This window comes from Zootoca vivipara, chromosome 13 (genome assembly GCF_965207765.1).
Source record: "Zootoca vivipara chromosome 13, rZooViv2.hap1.1, whole genome shotgun sequence".
Classification (NCBI taxonomy): domain Eukaryota; kingdom Metazoa; phylum Chordata; class Lepidosauria; order Squamata; family Lacertidae; genus Zootoca; species Zootoca vivipara.
In genome coordinates this window covers 36,278,512-36,302,163 of record NC_142596.1, presented here as the reverse complement: position 1 = coordinate 36,302,163, position 23,652 = coordinate 36,278,512, and the positions used below count along the sequence as shown (strand labels likewise).

The 23,652-nt window shown below is 45.8% G+C and overlaps 1 protein-coding gene across 4 annotated transcripts in view; it reads left to right on the top strand.

Annotated features, from left to right (window-relative positions):
- The window catches only part of ABCA3 (ATP binding cassette subfamily A member 3), a 69,115-nt gene that overhangs the window by 10,058 nt on the left and 35,405 nt on the right, over positions 1–23,652 (top strand). For 2 of the 4 annotated variants that reach the window (XM_035130689.3, XM_035130693.3), the window contains exons 2-5: positions 13,169–13,262; positions 19,182–19,440; positions 19,814–19,941; positions 20,520–20,685. In XM_035130689.3, the coding sequence (XP_034986580.3) occupies positions 13,209–13,262; positions 19,182–19,440; positions 19,814–19,941; positions 20,520–20,685 (607 nt within the window). In that variant the 5' untranslated portion in view covers positions 13,169–13,208. Of the gene's footprint in view, positions 1–11,052; positions 11,180–12,677; positions 12,861–13,168; positions 13,263–19,181; positions 19,441–19,813; positions 19,942–20,519; positions 20,686–23,652 lie in introns of those variants that run through there. The other 2 variants (XM_035130691.3, XM_060282480.2) reach the window with 2 other exon arrangements.

The following is a 23,652-nucleotide window of genomic DNA, read 5'->3' as shown; positions in this document are numbered from 1 at the left end:
ACAATGTAGTAGGAATTTTACCTTTAGTGTTGCGGTACCTGCCCTTGGAAAATTAGAGGCGTGGAATTTTTCAGCAAATACTGGAGGCATTCAACAAGCCTTTTAAGTTGAGATCTTTCCAAGACTGCCTCTATATTGGAATTGTTTTAAAGTTCATCTCCTGCTGTTTGCTGCATGGGGCTCCTATTGGGAGGAAGGGCAGGATATAAATTTAATAAAGAAATAAATGATTTGGTGATAAAGGACAAACTGGCCCTGTTTTTAACCATACTATTGTTAAGAGAGCCGGACGAGATAGAGCTGGAGAGGGTGAGGGAGCCTTTACTTTTCCTAAGGCAGCGTTTCTCAACCGCTGTTCCGCGGCACACTAGTGTGCCGCGAGACGCTGGCTGGTGTGCCGCGACGTGCGGCGACGAGAAGGGCGATTTGCATTGTCACGTGCCTGGCGGCCGCCAATAAGCAATACTGACCCGCCGGAAAGCAATATTTCTCCTCCTCTTTCCCAAAGCTCAGTGCAAATGAGCCTGGCGGCCGCCAATACACACCACTGACCCGCCGGAAAGCAATATTTGGCAAGTGTTTCTTACAGTCATAATTATAATATAGGGCGGCACAGAGTTAAATTTTTTAACTTTTTTAATGGTGGTGTGCCTCGTGATTTTTTTCACGGAACAAGTGTGCCGTGGCCCAAAAAAGGTTGAGAAACACTGTCCTAAGGACTTGGCTCTTTAGGCAGAAGGGGAAGTGTGTCACTACAGGGTCTGTTGCTGAAGACCAGAGAGGAAGTCTCTAGCAAAACCAGGGAAAATTGACTCTCTGCCTCTTATGTGGCAACCGCATGGCTCTTGACTCTCCCAAGCAGATATGTTCTTAAAAGCAGAACAAAGAATCCCTGTTTTCCTTCTGTTCCAGAGATCTTGGGTGCAACGTGTACTAACTTGTTGAAATTCCCCAGACATAAGTGACATCCCTCCAATCATATTTGCTGGCTTTTTCAAGGGCCCCCCTGTAAAAGTATGTTTCTACCTCTTCGGCCTGCTTGCTGGTGGTGGCAATCTCATCTAACACTGGTGTCCCAATGCAGAAGGCCCAAAGCTCTGAGATAAGAGCACCTGCTTTGAGGTTTCTTCAGCAATCAAGCAGTGTATAAATTCTATTACTGTAAATGAATTAATGCAGACAGTCCTGGGTTCAATCCTTGGCATCTCCAAGGTAGAGAAAGAAACCCAGGAGGGCTGCTGCCAGTCAGTGTGGGTGGTACTTAGCCATATGAGCCCAATGGTCTGACTCAGGCACCCCCAAACTTTGGCCCTCCAGATGTTTTGGACTACAATTCCCATCATCCCTGACCACTGGTCCTGTTAGCTAGGGGTCATGGGAGTTGTAGGCCAAAACATCTGGAGGGCCGCAGTTTGGGGATGCCTGATCTGACTCATTGTAAGGGCAGCTTTCTATGCTTGCACTGACCCCTCTTATCTGTGCCGCGTCAAATGCTCTATCTGTACGCTATTAAATGCTCAAGGCCCATGGGACCAAAATGGGGAGGGAGCAAAATAACCCATGGTGCACAAATGTTGCTAAATGACTCCGTTATTTTCTCCTTGGTGGCTCTCGGTGCCTTGTGAGAGGCTATCTGGCCTCAGGGTTACCTTTGCCTTCCCAACCCCTCCCTCCCACCCACCTCAAACTTGACAGGAAGTGGCCCCGATGCTGCTAAAACAGGCAGAGACGAGGTTCCAATGATGCAAGGCTGTTTGGTGTAACCGTTCAGGTCAGAACTAAATCGCAGCTTCTCCAGACCTTACGGCTGCATCAAAGTGAGCTGAAATGCTGCCTTTTTTGCAGCCCCAGTTCCTATGGAAACGGTGCATCAGAAGAGCTAAGAACGTGGCGAGGACTTTAAAGATACCTCTTGTCTCTCCGTGAGGTGCTTTTGAACTTGCTCGACCTCCTTGCAATGGCAGCAGAGCTCATCTGTAGCCAGCCATGTGACTGGGAACACATCTTTTGTGTTTCAATGTATTTTTATTCATTTTCAAGATAAGACTACAGATATGAAGAAGAAAAGGCATGTAACCAAACATTGGTGTAGCTGAGGATCTAATGCGGTATTGTTATATATAATAAATGTTCTCTCTCTTTTAAAAAGCTGTTGTTCTGACTCAGCTGCACAGGTAACAAAGAGTGGGCAGTCAACAAAAGTCTGTAGGCATAATCTATCATGTTCTCACAGACCTGGCTATTTCTGGCTAAGAGATGTGCATATTTTGATCCATGGTAGATTGAATGAAGTTCCTGCAGCTTTGATTTACCCTGTATCAGTCTGAATGTTATCTTTTCCAAGATTGCTATATAGACCAAAAGCTGTATAGAGAAATGGTCTAATTCCTTTCAGGGAACACATCCTTTGTGACTTATTTCTAGCACAGAATAATACAGTGCTGTATGTCCTTATAGCAGCCTTTGGATTTCTAGCTATTGCATCAGTGTGTTACTGATGCTGAGAAAGCAGAGCTTACAGATAACATGAAGAGGCAAAGGTGAGCCCAGAGGATGGCTGTGAAGGACTAAGGAGAGGTGAACTATTCAACATGTGCAGTGCACATGTGTCTCATTCCTAGTGGTGCTGTCAGGTCAGGACTTTGTGTCCTGAGCCACAGGGGTTCCCACCACTGTAGTTAAGTGATGGCCCAAGCAAGATCAGCACCTTGGAGAGGGATCAAGGTATGGGTTTCAGGACAACAGCCAGTGAGTCTGCAGTTGAGATATAAAGTAGATGTTGTCTCAGCAATGTCCTGTAATAACTGGCAGATCTGTATCACATGATTAGGTATTCAATTGCTAGAAGCCCCAGCTTACCTCATGAATACTGAATACCTGGTCAGTTAAAGGGGCAGTACTTTTCCCTACAACTGCTGCATTTTCCTAAGCCCTGGAGTTTCAAGATGTGGTGATATTTCATTAGGGCTATCTTAATCCTCTGAGGAGCTTGTGGATCAGTAATGAGAATCTAGTGGCAGAGGGGTCTCATTGGGGAAGAAGATATGGGCTTCAGGATCCCCAGCTCCACAAGGGACAGACCAGGGAGTGCAGATCCATCTCCTCTTTAGGGCTGACAGAAATGGAAGACTTTGCCCATGAGAATTCCTGGTCAGGAGGCCATGGCACTCTGCTACAGAAGGTCAAGTTGCATTCAGCATAATGAGCCCCCAAAATGTGAAGTTATACACATTACAGTGGTACCTTGGGTTAAGAACGTAATTTTTCCAGGAGGTCCGTTCTTAACCTGAAACTGTTCTTAACCTGAGGTACCACTTTAGCTAATGGGGCCTCCCGCCGCCGCCCCACCATCATCGTGCGATTTCTGTTCTCATCCTGAAGTAAAGTTCTTAACCTGAGGTACTACTACCGGGTTAGTGGAGTCTGTAACCTCAAGCATCTGTAACCTAAAGCACCTGTAACCTGAGGTACCACTATACTTAAAAACATAACTACAGTGGTGCCTCTACTTACGAATTTAATGCGTTCCGAACGCACATTTGTAAGTAAAAAAAATTTGTAAGTCAAATCCCATAGGAATGCATTGGGAGAAAAAATTTGTAAGTCGAATCAACCCTATCTAAAAATTCGTAAGTAGAATAAATCCTATCTAAACCGCATCCAAGATGGCAGACGGAGCTCCATTCGTAAGTAGAGTTATTCGTAAGTAGAGGTACCACTGTATGTTTGGCAACTAAGCGGTATATAAATCAATAAATAATAATACCTTCTAAAGAAGTAGGGGGTCTAAAATTACCTAGCTGCAGCACTGCTCATTCTCTAGCCTGATCTATCCCCACTGTGCCAGCTGGTGGGTCCATAACTCAGTAGTTGCCCAGGATTCAACACATGGCATTTTTGGTTAAAGCAAGTGTGGGGAATCTCAAACCCAAGTCCCAAATGCAGCCCTCCAAATCTCAACCCTCTGGACCCTCCTAGGCTCTACTCCTCACCTGTCCTTCTTTGAGCCTTTTGACTGGCTGGAGTGCATTTTCGAACTGCAATAATGCCTCTCGCTTGTTTGGATAGAGATTGGAGAAGTGTGTGTGTCTGTGTATGACTGTGTAGAAACCTCTGACTGCATGCAGAGATGCATACACACCCACAGCAGCAGCACCTGAGCATGACTGGTTTTATTCTAAAAGGCAAGTTTCTAGTCCTCAATCCTGCAAAGATTAGCTTGATGAAGAGACCTGCATGGATGGTTCTCATTAAAATCTTAGGTGAGCTGCACAAGAAAGGATTATAGCTATTAATGCTGAGGGTTTTACCTCTCCTTGTTACTAGCAGAATGGATTGTTTATGCAGAATAAACTTATGCATGTTCATGTGCATAATGAATCAAAGTAACGGAACTCAGGGCATAATCCGTGTTGCTTTCCTATGCATGCCTTTTGGGCCTCAGGGCTGAGTAGATGCTATGTTAATTGTGTGAATTCCATTAATGTGCAGAGGTTGTGTGGGACGGAAGGAGAAGAATCGGAACCATGGAGGAGGGAGAGTCTATCCCTTCCACCCTGTGCCACAGTCCTGGCAAAAATTGCATCCCTCTTTGCGTTGAGAAGAAGATTCCATTGTGGAAATCTTGCTTATTTGACTCCTGTTGTCATCAGGGATGGAGCTGTTCTTGTGATTCTACAACCAGGGTGCTGCCACAGAAAAGGCTCTTTTATGCGTGGATAGCTGCTCTTTCTGCTTTTGCTTCTTTGCCATGGGAATCTCTTCACAGATCAGTTCAGGCTGCAATGTGTTCAGTTCAGGCTGCAAAGACCTGCAATGTGTTGTCTTTTGAAGTGGGTGGATTTGTCTGTTTCAGTTTCTCCTAGTTTCTCATTTTTCCAATCTTAAGTAGATTTTTCTACATTTCCACATCGGTTTGCAGTATAAAATAAAGTCCTTATGAAATTTTACCAGCATTATAGTATTAATTTACACACACACACACACATTTTTTTTGCAAACCAGTTTTTCCTACTGTACTGCTTTTAAGTATGTTACTTTCACAGATATATGCATTTTTATGCACTCTTTACCCCCATTGTGTGCATATTTGTACACTTTACTTAGCTGGAGAACTGCATTACAAAATTCAGGTAAGAGCAAATTTCAAAGAATGTCTGTGTTTCACCTAGTGTTTTTTCAGAAAGTGAAAATTAAATTGGTTCACCATTAAGTGCAAACAATTAAATTTCTTCACCCTTCCTAATCATATCTAAAACAGGGGATGGGATGCATTTTTGTGCACGCTATTTCAACATTTTGATAAATGTGAACTTCAAAGGATGGCTGTATTTCAGTTCGTGTTTTGTTTCAGGAAATGTGGATTCAGTAGGTTTGCCTTTAAATGCAAACTGAATCAAATTCCTCCTTCATCCCTTGTTGCCTCTGTAGCATCCTTGTCTTGCGAAAGATCAGAGATGGTGCTTTGTTAGCCTTTCATTGATTTGTCTGGTTTCCTTCTGATGCTATAAGCGTGGGCCTCTGGTGGTTTGAGGCTTAAAGTGAGATTATGGCGGTTTTGTCTCTGGAAGCCTATCTCTTTGATGAGGGCAATTTTGGTTTTCAGACAAGGAAAAGGTAACATTAAGGCTTCTTGTTCGGTTCATGGGTAACCCGCTTAAATCAATAAGAGGGAAACTGCCCTTTGTGTTGTGGAAGAGGATAGCAGAATTGTCTCATATTAGGGAGGCCTGGGCAAGCTGCTATTCCTTTTTTCCCCTTTAAGTTGGCAACTTCTCTTCCTGCAGCAAAGATGAGGGTATTTTGGTTTTGGGAAACAGGTAGAGAGGGAAAATGCATGAGCAAGATAAATGAGCTCTCTCTCTCAGGTTTTATAGCACCATTCCCTTTCTTATGAGAACTCCAGAAATAGTTGTACTGAGGTCTAGAATACGGGTGGGGGATCTCAGCCCCAGGGCCAAATGCAGCCCTCCAAGCCTTTCTATCTGGTCCTTGGGAATCTCTTGAGGTCACACCTCCTCCCTAGGCCATACCTGTCCCAAGCCCTGCTGTGCCCTCCTTGTGTGTTCTTGCCTGGCTGGATTGCATCCTTGCACTCTGATCGTGCCTCTTGCCTCCCTGGTTAGAGGACAGAAAGGGATGTGTGTAGGAACTAGCCTATTGTACAGAGGCAGTATTTACATTTGTTGCTCTGCCTATGTTTGCCTCTGGCTCCACCCACCACTGCCACGTAGCCCCTGCGTTGCCCCAAAGGGGATGTAGTCCTCAGGGTGATCAAAATTCCCCATCCCTGATTTGCAATGTTGGACTTAGTGCCAGTCTACTTGTTTAGAGATATTGCATGATGTAGTCCTCCCAAGACCGGACCATTTCAGATGGTGGGGGTGCATGCTTTAATACTTTCCTGTAACCATGTTTTTAAAAAGAAAGAAAATAAATCCTTCTTGAATGCTGAAAGCCTGGGACTGGATCTTCCGTCCTGGGGATTTCCCCCCAAAATGTAAAAACAGTCCCAGGGCAAGGGGGAGTCAAACTGGGACTGTAACATTTGGGGAAAGGTGGTTTATTTGCTCCACAAGGGGGAAAAGTCCTGTTTACTAAAGGGGTAGCATTTGGCTCAGAAGGTGCTGTTGGTGAATTTCTGCATTCGGCGTTCCTTCAGGGTTCCACTTTATCCCTAAATCAGTGCTTGGAAGTGGCCATGGGCTGAGTAAGGGCCAACAAATTGAACAGAGGAACAAGACAGAGGAACTGTTATTTAGCCCTGCTCCCCCATGACCCCTTCAGAAGTTCGATCTTAAAAACTCTGGTGAATTTGTGAGGGATGTTGTCACTCAGCAACATGGCTCAATGTGAGATAGTGAAGCCAAACTAAATTATGTCTGCCTGAAAAGAAGTGGGATGATATCCTCCATCCCACCACAATCATGAAAATTAGCCACTGGATCGACTTCAAAATGAACTCTCTCAACTTATCAGCCATGTCTGCATCAGAAGGTGCTTTAGGGCAGGCCTCACATCCCTTCCTGGCCTTGAGATCTTGAGCATCATCTTCATTGTATTCCCTTCTTAGAAATTAATTTCTATTTATTGCTTTTTTAAAGTTTTTCTATCCCTTTGTGTTGGTGAAAAAATAATGTGGGAAGGGTGAAGCACACCTCAGGCGACTGTATCAGTTTCCGACTGGTTAATGACCTTCAAACCCAGCAAAGTCCTTGGGATTTATAACCTCTTATGTACTTGTTACGCAAGAGCCTTAGCATTATATTCTGGGAAAATAAACACTGTTCTCAACCCACAGTATGCTGCAACATAACAGCTGCAAAATGGAAAAATTATTTACCCCAAAGTTCTTCAGGAAGATTATGGAAGTCATCGTGATTTATAGTGATGGACCAAAGCACTTGACTTTCATAGGCCGTGAAATAGCTATACTGGGATCAGGAAAGGCTCTAGTATTAAAAATGCAAAACAATCAAAATTAAACACTTTGCAACCTGTCAGTGCTGGCAAATGTAGTGCATGGATGCTAAACATTACCTGCTTCGTTTATCCCAATCTCCTGTTCCACCGCACGGTCATTTTGAAAGTATAGCTGATCTTTGAAATAATGGATAAAATACTGCTGAGCAGATGCAAATTTTTAAAGGCTGCTGTTACCACAGAGCTTTTCCCATTGGTGTTACTTCAATCAGGTTTTCATCCCTCAGTGGCTCTTCCCTTAACCTTTTTGTAATATTGCTCTTATTGGCAATATGTGTCACCTGAGCTGGTGTTACATCCATGCTTTAGATTTGCAGTCTTGTGAGAGAAAATTGCATTGTGGTACATTATTTAGCCTTGCTTAATTGCAACACAATGTCACAGGCTTCTGGGCTAAGGTTCAAAGTACTCTGCTTTGTAGACATACGGTCCAATTTAGACCAGTTAGTTGCACAGGTATTGCCAGTGCACATGGCTTTGCTTGAGCCCCTGCCATTCTAAAAACTGTCTTTTGCCTTTCACCCAGGATCTGTTATCTATCCCACCACTCCAGAAGGGTGCACTTTCAAAGGGATCCTGACTGGTGCTGCCTTTCTAGATTTTGTATTGCTAGGAAGTAGCTCTAGCTGTTCTCAGCTGAGCTGATCCAGGCAGCATAAATAATAAGATAAATGTTGGACTTTGTTCACACAGCCTTATGCTATTTACCACTAACCTTGCAGGTGCAAGAACTATTTGGGTAAGTTATTTGCATTGAAATTCTACCCATTCTGTGCAGACTCTGCTAATTCTCCAGTATGTACTGTTTGGATGAGTGAAGATCAGCAAGGAATTAGACTACTGGGCTCTACCAGACTTTCACAGTTTTGGGGCTGGAATTCAATCCTATCCTGGCAAATTCAGGTCTCATCATGCGTTTAAAGCACTATGATATGTCTTTAAACAGTCATGGCTTCCCCTAAAGAATTCTGGGAGCTGTAGTTTGTTAAGGGTGCTGAAAGTTGCTAGGCCACACTTATTTCGCTCCCAGAGCTACAATTCAGTTGGTGGTTAAACCACTCTGGAAATTTTATGATTTGATACAATATTTGGTTTAATTGATATGTATTTGTATAATTTGAAATAATTGATGTGATATAATTGTGTTTTAATTGGAAAATTTAATAAAAAGTATTTTTTTTAAAAGGAAACTGGAGCTCTAGGAGGGCCATAGGGGTCCCTCAACAACTCTTAGCACCCTTAATAAACTACAGCTCCCATAATTCTTTAGGGGGAGCCATGACAGTTTAAACTTGTGTCGTAGTGCTTTAGAAGTATGGTGTGAATGTGCTCTCAAACCTCACACTTAAAACAAATATGGAGCTCTTGTGAAAGAAGCCTGCTCGCCCAGAAGACGGGATTTTGTGCAATAAGGAAAATGATGGGGAGATGTACTAGAAAGGGATAAGACTTGCTTGATGCAACATCATCCGCTCTCCTTACAAGCAAATTGGGATGCATGCTCATTAAACAGGTTGTCTGGAAGTGACAATTAAACAGGTTGTCTGGTTGTCAGTGGCAGCAGACGTTGCATGCCAAAGATCCCAGAACAGGTAGAAGGTAATGGCTGCTTCTAAAACAGACAGTACTGGAGGTGGGCAAATCATCTCACTTGATCCAATGCAGCTTCCTATGTTCCTGTCACCAAGGGACATGTCACAGACCACGAGTCCTGAGTATGTTGCTGAATCAATGCAACCAGCACCAGCAGCATAGCTAGCCGCTCAGGCACCCGGAGTGTTGCTTGCGCTCTCTGCCCAGGGGGCGGGGTGCGCTGGGGCAGGGCGCGCTGGATTGAGCCTCGCCACTGCCCCCCCCCCCAGCTGTAGGGTGGCTGAAGGAGAAGCGGCGGGCGGCTGCAAGCCCCACGCTGCTGTTTTGGGCAGTGTTGAGCCTGCAGATGCCCAAGCCACCATGTCACATAGCCCATAGCCATTTTGTCACCCCCTTCAGGGATGACACCCAGGGCAGCCCACACATCCCTTCCTACACCACTGACTGGCACCTGAGAACTTCCTGCCACAAAGCATTTTATAATGTTCCAGGTGTTGCAAAGAGCATTTTCTGGTCTGCAGGACATTACACAGGTGAAGGTAGAGATGTTGTTTGGAGCATACCCTCAAACTCCCATAATGAAAAATCCAGGATCAGCAGCGGCGCGGCTCTGGAAGTCGCTTCTACGCATGTCCAGACATGCGTAGAAGCAACTTCCGGTGCCGCCGCTGCCCGATTTCCGGTGCCCAGACATGGGCAGAGTGGCACCGGAAGTCGCTTCTGCGCATGTCCAGACATGCGCAGACAACCGGAAGCCGGAACATGGCCGTCGGCAGCAGCAGGAGCTGCATTCCAAATCCGGGGGATTTACGGGATATAAATCCATTCAGGATAACAGTAACAAAATACGGGGTTTCCCCGCGAAAAACGGGAAACTTGGCAGCTATGGTTTGGAGCCTATTCTGGCCAAGCCCTGGGCTGTCTCCTCTCACTTAGAAGGAAGTTCTTAGCCTGTTGTGTTTCTTTCCTCTTCAGTAAGCTGCCCTGAGCCAACTTGAAAGACAAGAGGGCGGTTTCTGTTGTTGTGGAAAGACGTGGGAGGTTTCTTTTCTTCTTACAACAGATGATTAATAATTCAAAATAATCCTTGGGTTATTGTAGTGCATAGGATCATAGGAAGCTGCCTTACACTGAGTCAGGCAATTGGTCCATCTAGCTCAGTGTTGTGTGGACTGCCTGCCGCATCTCTACAGGGGTTCAGGCAGGGGACATTCTCCCAGTCCTGCCTGTAGATGCTGGGGATTGAACCTGGGACCTTGTGTATGCAAGGCGGAGGCTCTGCCACTGAGCTACAGCCCCCCCCCCTGGTGTTAGATGAGCTTGCCACTAGTAGGCAGGCTGAGGATGTAGCAACACTGAGCCAGGTGGACCAATGCGAGTATGTAATTTGTAAAAAGTATTTATATACCACTGTATCATAAAAATATATCACAGTGATCTACAACATACAGTTCCTACACACACTGTGATGTGGCTTCAGGGCCCACAAGAGATTTCCTTGCTTCAGGTGCCTTTTTAGGGAGCGAGATGTTTTCATCCATTGTGCCTCTTGTTATTTATTTTTGAAACTGTTGCTGACCTTTAGCTTCGATGACTGTTGTTTGTTGTTGCGCTAGTTGTGCAAAGATGCGTTGTTTTTTGGAGCTTTGTGCCATCTGTCTCTCAGGTCATTGGAGTTAATAAGCCTCTCATTATTGGTTCTGCAAAGTTTTTTTTTTTTTTTTGTACTGCATAGTACAAAAAAGCAGCCTGCGCTTAAATCAAAGCCCGTGGTAATAGAATTCCACTTTATTTGCCTTTTTCATAAATATAGAAGACACAGACACATGCAAAATCAAAAATGGTACAAATGTATTCTGTGGTGGGATGAATGTATCATGTGCTTTGATCCGGATCAATGTAGCGTCTGGAATGACTGGACTGAATGTCTCCCCCTCTCCCCCTTGACCTTTAGAGTGCAGTCTTTTAGACAGCATCCCAGATCGGAAGTTCTCAGACTTGCGGATTTCCCTACCTTGCCCTGCTCTGCCTGGTTCACCAGCTGCAGCCTTTCTTGGACTGAGAGCATTTAGCCTCGGAGATTCATGCTCTAATAATTTCTCAGGTACTGTAATGCACTCTTCATGGGACTTCCCTTGATGATATTCTAGAAGTTGGAGATACTGCAGAATGCGATTTCCAAGTTACTGCACTGTGCAGCAAAGGGAGATCATAGCACCGCCTGTCATTGTACTGCTGCTCCAACTGCTTCTGATCTACTAGGTCCAATTCAAGGTGTTAGTACTAGCGTACAAAGTCCCAAATAGCTTGAGACCCAAGAGTGCTTTCACCAGTACCTTCCAACTCCAAATCTGCAATCTGGGGAAGAACCCCTTCAGTAGGAGAAGCTAAATACATATTTTTGGGAAACAGTGTTCCCTAATATAGTGGTTTAATGATCAGTCCTTCTTCCCAGGGAACTCTGGGAACTGTACAGCCATACCTCGGGTTGAGTACGCTGTGGGTTGTGTACTTTTCGGTTGCGTACTCAGCGGCCCCGGAAGTGTTTATGTCTGGGTTTTGCAGTGTGCGCATACGCAGAAGCGTTCTGTGCGCTTTGTGCGTGCGCAGAAGTGCTCTATCGATGCTTCGCGCATGCGCTAAAGCGCCGCTCAGACTGCATACTTTTTCCAAAATGGATTGAGTACGCAACCCGAGGTACTACTATAGCTCTCTGATGGAGAGTAGGGGGTCTCCAAAAAACTTGGCCCCACCCCTCTTAACAAACGTCAGGTCCCAGAGTTCTTTGTGGGAAGCCATGACCATCAAAGGGATATCATAGTGATTTAAATGTATAGTGTGAATGTGACGGAATAGTTCTTCTCTGCTTCTCTTTCTGGAAGAGAATCAGTCCTTGTCATGGAGGACTGGTGTAATGTTTTAAGCTCCAGAGATTAAATATCATACATAACTCGTGACAAGCTCATTCTGCTGGCGCTGATCCTAATGTAGCCAAAATGACACCACCAGACAGAAGGAAGATGATCAGCAAAATGCCAGAAGTTTACAGAAGCACAAAAATCCTTCAGGGAAAAAAAACCCCTGAAGGGGTGTCTGTCTGTCTGTCTGTCTGTTTGTCTGTCTGTCTGTCTGTCTGTCTCTCTCTCTCTCTCTCTCACCCACCCACCCACAGCCCCACTCCCAGCAAAGAACAACCCAGCCTAATGAAGTCACAGCATATTTGGTGGCTATGGAATGGTTACTGAATGTTGAGGGAAGCAGGACAGAAAACTTGTAAGAAAGAGAAATGAAATGGAGGATACAGGGGGATGGGGGTGGGGAGGAAGCATAAACCGGTGTGATCTAAACTGAAGCATGTTGCAGGTTCTGTTTCTAATCTTCCCTCTCAGTCCTTGTCTGAATCAGGAAACATCTATCTCCAAAAGGGAATTTACTGATATCTGATTCTGGCCAGCTCCTGGATACAGGGCGAGTTCAGACTTGCCTTGGCTTACGTCCTATTAAAGCAGGCTATTTTGTTGCATCAGTTTTGCTGCCAGGATTCCTATGAATATACACCCAAGTCTATTCTTCAGGGCTTTCATGCTGGAGTTAGCAGGGGCTATTCTCTCATACGACCTCTGACAGTGGAGGTAGAACATATTCATCCTGGCTAGTAGCCATTCATAGCCTTACTCTCCACAAATTTCTCCAGTCCTCCTTCAAAGCCATCTGAATTGCTAGCCATTGCCGCCTCCTGTGGGTGTGAGTTCCATAGGTTTATTGTGCACCATATGTGAAGAAAGGTACTTCCTTTTATCTCTCCTGAATCTTCCAGTAGCCAAGGTGATGACAGTTTGAGCTAAATGACTTCTAGAATATTTTTCAGCTCTTTTGGCTAAGATCAAGTGTAGTATCTAGAGTATTTTCCAGCTCTAAAAGAGTCTAATCCTAGGCTCTTTTTGACCCGTGCAACTCTTGTAATTCCCCCCATTTCTTCCAACACAGGAGACAGCAGAACACTTCTTGGAGTAGGTCTCTCTAGAAGATGTCTGTCTGGTTGTGAATTTGCTTTGCATGATTAACTGAAAGCTCAAATCGTTTTCTTCCTCAGAGTCCTGGAAGCTTGTGACTCCTCCCTTCCCAAGTGAAAGATGGTTCTGCTACGCCAGTTTGGGCTTCTTCTCTGGAAGAATTACATCTTGCAGGTAAGATTACAGAGAGTCGTACAACATGGGCAAGAGGGTGGAAATGGAGAACAGAGATGTAGAGGTCAGACCTTGGCATCCTTGCTGTCAGTTACCCCACTTTAAGGCCCCATCCGCACTATACAGTGGAACCTCGGTTTACACCTACCTCTGTTTATGAAAACCTCCGTTTACGAATGCCGCGGACCCGGAAGTGTTTACATCCGGGTTCCACGGCATCGGATGTGCAAACCGATGTACCACTGTACATATATTTAAAGCTGTGACATACCACTTTAAGTAGTCATGGCTTCCTGGGAAATGTAGTTTGTTAAGGCTGCTGAGAGTTGTTAAAGGTAAAGGGACCCCTGACCATTAAGTCCAGTGGCGGACGACTCTGGGGTTGCGCCGCTCATCTCACTTTACTGGGCGAGGGAGCTGGTGTTTGTCTGCAGACAGCTTCTGGGTCATGTGGCCAGCATGACTAAGCCGCTTCTGGCTAACCAGACCAGCGCAAGGAAACGCCGTTCACCTTCCCGCCAGAGCGATACCTATTTATCTACTTGCACTTTGACGTGTTTTCGAACTGCTAGGTGGGCAGGAGCAGGGACTGAGCAAAGGGAGCTCACCCCGTCACGGGGATTCGAACTGCCGACCTTCTGATCGGCAAGCCCTAGGCCAGGCATCCCCAAACTGCGGCCCTCCAGATGTTTTGGCTTACAACTCACATGATCCCTAGCTAACAGGACCAGTGGTCGGGGAAGATGGGAATTGTAGTCCAAAACATCTGGAGGGTCGACCCCACCCGCATCCCTTGTTAGAAGACCCCTTTTTCCCTCATAGAGCTACAGTTTCCAGAGTTCATTGGGAAGAGGGATTGACTGTTAAACCACTTAGGGAATTGTTCGCCATCTTGATCTAGCAATAAAATGAAATAATAAAATTTCAATAAGGCATTATTTCAAGAGCAAAGCAAAGCAAATAACTAATGCGAACAGTTGGGAAGGAAAGTGTTTCTTCCTGCGTAGCTCATACAAGACTTGGGCAATGCAAACATATCTAACTAAGGTGTGTTTGTTTTGCTTTGTATTAAACGTTGATACGTCTCTGTGGGCTGGATTGAAAGATGCTTACTTGAGATTTTGGCCATGGACTAATCCTATGATCCCATGCCAAGATTAATCACCTTTAGTCTCTGTCTGATTGCACCTGTCAGGTGTAAATGGATCTTCCATTGCAAATCAAAGAGCCCACTAGGTCATAAGGTGGACCTACAATTGCGTATCAGTGTGTTGGTTGCACAACTCAGCCGCCTGGTCTGCACTGTATCAGAGGTCAGTTTGCATAGAAGGCTGGTTTTATACCAAGTCCATCTTGACCACCAATCCCCCTTGACCAGGGGACTGGCAAAGCTTCTGAAGGGTTGTGTGCAACCTCTCCAAGCTTTGCTGCTTGAAATCCTTTTCAGTGGAGATGCTCAGGATGGGACATGGAGCCTTCTGCATCAAAGCATGTGTCCTACTCCAGAGCTGTGACCTCCCCCCTAACAATGAATGTACACTAAATGTGAAACAAAGGTAGCATAAACCAAGGCTTTATTCAAGTGGCATCCATAAAAATGCAATTAAAAATCGTGCAGCATCTAGCACAATGCATTACAGGTGCTACAGCAGGCAGAAAGATTATTCCGTGTTCCATCAAGACCCTCAGGAATTTTCAAGTTGGGGGGTGGGAGTTTGGGAGCCAGTGGTAGAAACAACGATCTTGTGGCACATTTAACAAAATTAGTGGAGAATAACTCAAATTACCCAATGCATGAAGCATTTTCCTGTGTTGCTAGTATAAATACATATGCTTGGGAGAGGGAGAGATTCTACACCGTGAGGTTGGAGAGGAAGGAAATGCAGAAAGTACAGAGTAACATTTACTTTCCCCACCCCAATAGTATTTTATTGATTTGTTACAAAAAGAAAGAAAATATAGATTAAGAAATGTCAACCATAAAGTGTCAAAACCAGGAAGGGCAAAAGTACAAAGGGATACAGTGTTGCCAAAGGGATAATAAAGTATTAACTCATACAAATATTCCCTTCACAAATAATAAAGATATGTAAAAATCAATGTATTCTCCACCTGTGAATTCCATCATTGAGAATAAAGGTTCTATAAAGTCATAGATGAGCCAGACATTTATATATACTAGTGTTACTGAGTATGTGCCTCAGTTTTCGTCTAAGAAATAACGTCATGCCGTATGGGGGGGGGGGGAGAGGTTCATTTGAGTTCTGCCATTTAGATACTTTAGTTTATGAGTGCTGTTTTCAAGGAGGGCAATTTGCCAAACCCTAGAGTACCAGCAATCCAAATTATTAAGATTGAAGTTCAACAGTAACAATTACATAATAAGCAATGACCGGTCACAGGAGGCCCCTCCAGGCAAGGGTTTAATACTTCAAACAAATCATTCACCTATTGCAAACAAGTTACTGGCAAACAAGTTTCTGGAACTTACAGGATTTTCCATGGAAAGGGTAAATTCTGATTCATTGGGGTGGGGGCTACAAGGTGGCATTTTGATGCTGTCAGTGTCATGTGGGTGCTGCAAGGGGAGGGGGAAGAATGCTTCATGCACAAATCCCACAATAAACAGGTGCCTGGAAACAGCCCCAAGAATGTTTCAGTGATAACGCAGACATCCTGATACTGGTTAGGCAACTGGCTGAAGTACGTAGTGTCTCCGTGTGATTCCTAGCCCACTCTGATAGGTACCGTGTTTCCCCCTTTTTAAGACGTAGTCATAAAGTAAGCCATGGCAGGATTTTTAAGCATTTGAGAAATATAAGACATACCCCGAAAATAAGACATACTTCCACACCGCGGAAACCAACCCCCACAGGCACCTCCACTCACAGAGTCACTCCTTGCAGCCGGCACTGCAGGAGCGCGCTCAGTTGTGAAGCCATGCTCCAGTCAGCTGTTCTGCAGCACTCCGACGCAGCGGAGGCGGCAAGCACGGGGAAGAAAATGGCGTTTAAAAACGCCATTTAAGAGGACCCTGTTTCTTGTCTCCCTGAGGGCAGCGGTCCCGGTGGCGGGCAGCCCCTCTGCCGCAGGAAGACACTGTAAAGTCTCCCTGGAAGAAGCAGTGAGCCCAGCTCCTCGATTCGGCGCCGCTGCGTCTCCAGCATTTTCTCTATGTTCTTGAGTTCTCCACGGCCCGGTTGGGGCTCTCCGAGCCGGGCACCCCGGGGCCGCCCCCCCCCGCCCATAGAGAGTGAGAGGAAGAGGGGCGCGCGGGCACATGGCGCAGCGCAGCGGCCAGGGCCCCCAGCTCCTGATCGCGGCAAAGGGCACCACCCCGCACCAGCTACGGACCTGCCCCGCAGCCCGCCGAGGGCTGCCGGGCTACGGCAACCATCCTGCCTGCGGGAGCCTCGGGGAAAGAGCCTGCGGGAGCGCGAGGAAGAGCCGCTACTGCCGCTGCTGCAGAGGCACTGCGAGCGCACCGCCCGGCGAGCCCAGGGCGAGCTCCAGCCCTGCGGGAGGGGCCAGGCACGGAGCAAAGGGGCGACACCGGAGGGTGGCCTCGATGAATCCCGGCCTGGCGGGCCATCTCCCGGCAGACTCGAGCACAGCCCGCCGCTGAAGGAGGCGCCGAGCGAGAGTCCTCAAGGCTGAAGCACTAAGGAAGGGCTCGCGCTTCCCCTTCTCCCTCCCTACCACCGGCGCGCGCTCCCCTGGGGAGGGGGAAGGGGTCAGGGGTGCTCAGATCACGATCTGGAGAGAAAGGGGCGTCAGGGGCGGGGAGGGGAAAGGTTGCATGGAGTTTGGTTGGGGCGCTCCCTTGGCAACAAAGTTTCCCGAGGCCCAAGACACATCAGAGAAGATGTCTGCAGCTGCAAAGGCAACTGCAAAAACCCTCTCCTTAATTTCTGGCTTGGCTGCGAGGGAAAGCGTCGGCACTGATTTTGGGTGCCGTTAAAGGCGACATGTTGAGAGATGCGCGCTATGAGGGGCAGGAAGCAAAAACTCCTGTGAAGTTCCCCTGCACAAGCACCCTCGAAAGGAGCCACCAGTCGCTGCATCCTGGGAGAAGCGTGGTGTTGCTCCTTCCTCGCCATCTCCAGGGGTGAGGGAGAGGAAAGCCCCCTTTCCTTGACAGCCACTGGGGTCCGATATGGGGGAGTGTTTGCCCACAGACGGCAGCTTGTTTGCCATCTCTTGTCGGTGGCAGATGGCTGGCTTTCTCCTTCCTCCCTCCCTCCCCACGCATGGGTGTGTGTGTGTACCGTAAAAACTGTATCGGTAATAATAATAAAAAGACATCCCACCAAAAGTAAGCCACCCTGTGTTTTTTTGAGAAAAAAATGTTATAAGACGGTGTCTTAAAAAAGGGGAAACACGGTACCACCCAAAGATACAAGAAATCCTATGTACACTGCACATTGATAGACCCAGCAAGAAGGAGGAATAGGCAAATGGTTAAAATCCTTTATGAATTTCCTTGGCAATTCATTGTTTTAACCATTACCGTTTTTGTTTGTTTTTATTTTGGAGATTGCAGAACTGCCTGTACTTTACTTAATGAATAAATGTCTTTCCGAAACATCCACCCATTTCTTGGCCTCCTTGTATCTGCCATGTAACTTGATCTGCTTGCAAAGTCTTGTGTAGAGTGTAGTACCCCGGTATATGTAAGGCAATTGCAAAAGCTGTGGTCGCTCCTGATTGCATGTCTACAGCATTTATGACTGGATTGGCAGCTCTTCTCCATGGGTGAAGATCTAGATGCCTTGGCAAGTTCTATCTGCAGTTGCTGTAAAGGAGCATGAACAGAGACTGGCTCTCTATGCTTTGTTCGCTAGCTCAAAGGAGGCACGAAATGGCTACATGCAGAGGAGCAAGTCATCCTCATATCTCAGTTTATTAAACTGAATGCGGCCATTATCTGAAAAGGTTATTGTTCCCAAAGATGCTGCAGTGCTCTTTGGACTTGGCAACCTAAGGCCCAGGGACCGGATGCGGCCCAATTGCCTTCTCAATCCGGCCCGCAGACGGTCCGGGAATCAGCATGTTTTTACATGAGTAGAATGTGTCCTTTTATTTAAAATGCATCTCTGGGTTATTTGTGGTGCATAGGATTTCGTTCATTTTTTTATTTCAAAATATAGTCTGCCCCACCACATGGTCTGAGGGACGGTGGACCGGCCCATGGTCGAAAAAGGTTGCTGACCCCTGATCTAGAGGTGATCCCTTGGACACGGCCTTGCTATCATTTGAGTACAGTTATGAAAGAGAAATGGCTAAGATGAAAATTCAGTGCCCTGAAATTGCTTTTTAGAAATACAGTAGTTCAGTAAGTTGGCAAATAATTTATTGCAGAAACAGAAAGTTGCGTCATCGTCATAGTTATTAATATTTTTAATTAACTTAGTCACTTTTTAAAAAACAAAATATAACTCAAAGTGATTTACAAAAAAATAGCACATACAATAAAAGCAACATAGAACTAAAACACGCTTAAAGCTAAAAACACATTCAAATTTATATTTAAAAAAAGGAGGACTCAAACATCCCACCCACTGAAGGGCACAATAGATAATTAAAGACGAATGCCAACAACAAATGCCCAGCAGAAAAGAAACATTTTGACCTGGCACCTAAAGATAGGCAACAATGGTGTCAGATGTGCCTCCCTGGGGAGAGCATTCCATAAGCAGGGAGCCAGCACTGAGAAGGCCTGTTCCCATGTCGGTTGCTAGCAGACAGACCCTTGTTGATGGCTCAGCATGTCAATTCTTAAGTTCTAGCAGCAACGAAGAGTAACTTGCTGGGGGTGCAGCATGGATAGCAGCACTTGATCTACACTTGCAGCTGTTTCCCACTCAAGGGAAAGGATTCCATACCAAGCTAAATACATATACCTGGTTTGTTTTGCAGAAGCGACAGATTTTGGTCACGATCATAGAGATCTGCCTGCCATTGTTGTTTGCTGCCATCCTCATTGCCCTCCGTCACAGAGTACAGGCGGTTGACCACCCGAATGCCACCACCTATCACAGTCTGCCGGTGTCTAAGCTGCCTTTTTCCTCTCATTGGCACCCACACAACTTGGAGCTGGCCTATGTCCCCGCTAACAACACGGCTGTGAAGAGCATCGTGGAGACTGTGGCGAAGGCACTGGAAATCAATACCAAAGGTGAGGAACTAGGCAGGGTTGTCTGCATGTGCAAATGTTTGCTCCTCTGTAGCATAACGCCTCTGCTTAGCACAGGAGTGGAGCACCCCTTGCCGTTCTTTCTCAGTCTTTGGCTTTGGCTCTGCCTACTGTTGGGCTCCTTACCTTCTGCTCAACCAGTCTCAATGGACACCAGTTGCCACTGGGTGGGGGGAAGTCTGGAGCTAGCTGGCTCTGCTTGTCGCTGGATCTGGCTCCACCTGCTGCTGGACTCTTTGCCTCCCTCCCTACAATAACCCAAAGACACCAGTCACCACTTTCTGAACGAAACACCTTGTTGCTCCTGTCCTGCCCCCCCCCCACGCTCATTGTATATATTTCGTTTTCCTCGCAGCTCGAGGCTTCCCTTCTGAGAAAGCCTTTGAAGACTACATCAGGTTTGACAACCGCTCTGGCAATGTTCTAGCTGGCATTGTCTTCGAACATCTCTTAGCTCACAGTCGAGAGCCCCTGCCACTGCAGGTAAGGAGTTACAGGGGCAGCTTTCACCCAGGGTTCCTCAAGTTGATGGACGGCAGTCTCTAAAGCAGGGGTGGGGGACTTTTGTGGGAATGTGGGAGCCATCTTGGGAAATTTTACTTGGCCAGTGAGTGGCAGCCATTAATGCACAAGTTAATTAGCAGGTGCTTCCAAGACAGCCTGTTATAGTGAGCATTCATTTTGCTTTGTTGCAGAGAGGTTAGGTGATGTTGGCTATTTACAGTGGTACCATGGTTGTCAAACTTAATCCATTCGGTGAGTCTGTTCAACTCCCGAAACCATTCAAAAACCAAGGCACAGCTCCCGATTGGCTGCAGGAGCTTCCTGCACTCAAACGGAAGCTGTGCCAGACATTCGACTTCCGAAAAACGTTCGAAAACCAGAACACTTCCTTCCAGGTTTGCGGCGTTCAGGAGCCGATTGTCCGGCAACTAAGCCATTCGGGAGCAAAGGTTCCACCGTAATGAGTAATCATTCTAATTTCTTTGCTGGGAGATTGGCTTTTGCCAGTTTTTCTATATTGTTACATTGGTCTTTTAAAATTTTAATTCCTCTTGCAGGTGAGTTACCGACTGCGTTTCAAATACAGCCCTAGGAATGCCCCTCGGAGTGAGCAGACAGGCCTGAACCCTAACCTGGACCGTGATTGGCACACCAGCTACCTCTTCCCACTGTTCCAGTTACCAGGACCCAGAGAACCCAACTTGCATGATGGAGGGACACCAGGTGAGTAATCTCTGGGCTGGGAGTTCATGGGGAAAGTTAACCACAAGGGCATCAGGGACAGGAACAGATGATGCTGCCTTAGACCAGGTCAGACTCTTTGAGCACCATAGATTAGCACAGCCTCCCCCTGACTGACAGTAGCTTTGGAGAGTCTCGGGCATATTCAGCTGTCATAGCTGATGTATGATCTTCCTAGAACAAATTGTGCTGTTAACTTAATGAACTGTGTGGCTATAGATGTGAGCGAGGGCTCCCCTCATCAGATGGCAAGCAAGGCTTTTGGGGTAAATACACAATCCATAAATGATGGATTTTTTCCAAAGCAGCTCGAAACTGCTTAAAAGTAGGCCCACTCTGCATTGCACACACACAGCCATGCTGCTCCAAGAACCCTCTGGTGGCAGGCACCGGCGCAAAACTAGGGCATCGCTGGCCAGCACAGGCTGTGAGAAGCAGGAGGTCTCGTTTCCAGCTGCTTGGTTGTTTTTCATTTAAAGGACAAGCTGTGTGCATCGCCTGCCTCTCTCTCGAACCCACTTTCATTGTCTCCTTGGCTCACTTATGCTGGAGGAGTGAGCGGTGGAATGCATTTAATTAGCAGCTTAACAAATGGCTGCAGTTGCAGAGAGTTGGCAGAACTGCCGGCACCTAGGCTTGGCATGTTTTTGTGTTAGTCATCTCCTAATTGGAACAAGGTTGATGAAATTCTTCTGCTGCAAAGACACAATGCCATTTGGCGGTTAATATGCACATCTTAGGTCGAGTTGCAAACTGCATGGACATGTCATTTCAACTATAAAAGGGAATTTATGGGGGCTTGGAAAGAAAATGCAGAGATGATGGTGATGATGATGATGATGATGATGATGATGATATAGATTTATACCCTGCCCTTTTCCCTGGCATGGACTCAAGGCGGCTTACAGATAATATCTCAGCTGTGATTCGAACTTGTAGGAATTTTGGATTCCAAGAGGTTTGAGGATCCCCAGAGAGCACACTGCAGCTTTTGATCACAGTCACACGATACATCTAAAGCACATTTAACACTCAAGGCTTCCCCAGAAGAATCCTGGGAACTGTAGTTTGTTAAGGGTGCTGGGAATTGCAGCTCTGGGATGGGTAAACTACAATTCCCAGGATTCTTTGGGCGAAGCTATGCACTTTAAATGTGTGTTAAATGGGCTTTAAATGCATTGGTGTGGATGTGACCTTTTAAGTCTCATGTCTGCATGTATGTATGCATTTGCAGAAATATTTATATACCACCAATAGTATAAACTGTTGAGGTGATGTAAATGGTGAGAAATTACTTGGTTGTTGCAATAAAATACTACTAGGTTGGCGATTGAGTATATAATTATAATGGTGAGTAGAGATCATAGAGGGTGCTGGAACTAATAGCCCTTAAATAGTGGGAGCGGCTAGGAGAGGCCTGTAATTCCACAATGAACTTCAGTAGCTGGCATATGAAGTTATACAAATGTTTGCCATGTGAGATGTATTTGCTTGATTTACAGGCTTTGTTTGGGCTGCAGCCTTGTTGCTTGTTTTAAATAAGTTCCCATATTTTGTTAGAGTCCAAACGTTCTACCATAACTTACCATTCCTTGTTGCTTACTAACAATAATTGCACTATCTTGCCTGCAGGATTGTAGTGTAAATAGACATGTGAAACAAAGGAAAGAGGAAGGGAAAGGAGGAAGATAGCTCCACACTTAAAAGACGTCAGCTAAATTAGACAGGGCATGGGAGCCTGGTCATTTCTTGAGAGGCTCTGACCTCCCTGTAACCTGTTTATTCAGCACTCATCCTGATTTGCTTATATGAAGTTTATGCAGGGATTAGATTATATCTCATTTTTATTGAGCATTCATTTTGATTTGTTTATGGAGCAGTTCTGTATTGTAAGAACATAATAAAAGCTGGCTAGGTCAGGCCAATGGCCTATCTAGTCTAGCATCCCCTTCTCCCAGATGCCTGTGGGAAACCATCAGGGAGGACCCAAACACTATGATATCATTTTAAACAGCCTTGGCTTCCCCCAGAGAATTATGGGAACTCTGATTTGTTTAGGATGGGGTGAGTAGGGCCAGCCCAGGATGTTTTGCCGCTTGAGGCAAAAAAAAATGGCACCTCCTCGTTCCCCTCCTTCTCTGCCTGAGGTCACTGCATGAGATCGGGGAAAATTTGGTGTGCAAACTTTTCTCTAGTCAAATTTCCTCAACTACAGCTTTAGTTTCTACTGGATTCGTTGATTGGCATCAGGCTTATCTTGTGCAAACTCTAAAAATCATATGAACTCTATGCTAACATACTTAAGCAAGCAAGTGTGGTCAAATGCTCTCATCAACACTTGAAGAGTGAATCAAAGCATAGCAAGATTATTTGGAGGCACATACCTCAGGGAGATACCCTGTTTCTCCTATTTTAAGACGTAGTCATAAAATAAGCCATAGCAGGATTTTTAAGCTTTCAAGGAATATAAGCCATACCCCGAAAATAAGACATAGTGATAGGCACAGCAGCAATACCGGCCGCGGCAGGAGGAGGAGGAAAAATATAAGACATCCCCTGAAAATAAGCCATGGTGTTTTTTTTTTTTGAGGAAAAATAAATATAAGACGGTGTCTTATTTTCGGAGAAACACGGTATTTGGCAAATTTTGATGGGATTGAACAGCAAGCAAAAATTTACTGTACTGGATGCTGAGTTCAAAACTTTCAAAAGACGGCAGAAAGTATGGGGGTAAACCTAATGATGGGACAGCACCCATAGTCTTAGATGAACTTTCTCCAAGAGATAAGTTTAGGGTAAATTCATTTATCCCTGTCATGGATGCTCTTGAAGCCAATCTAGGCAGCAGAGCAACAGTGAATAGGAGTGTGGCTGGTAATTTTTCATTTTTGTTGAAGCTGCAAGCAACCAAGGAACAGATTCACAATGGCATTGAGATGTTGGTTCAAG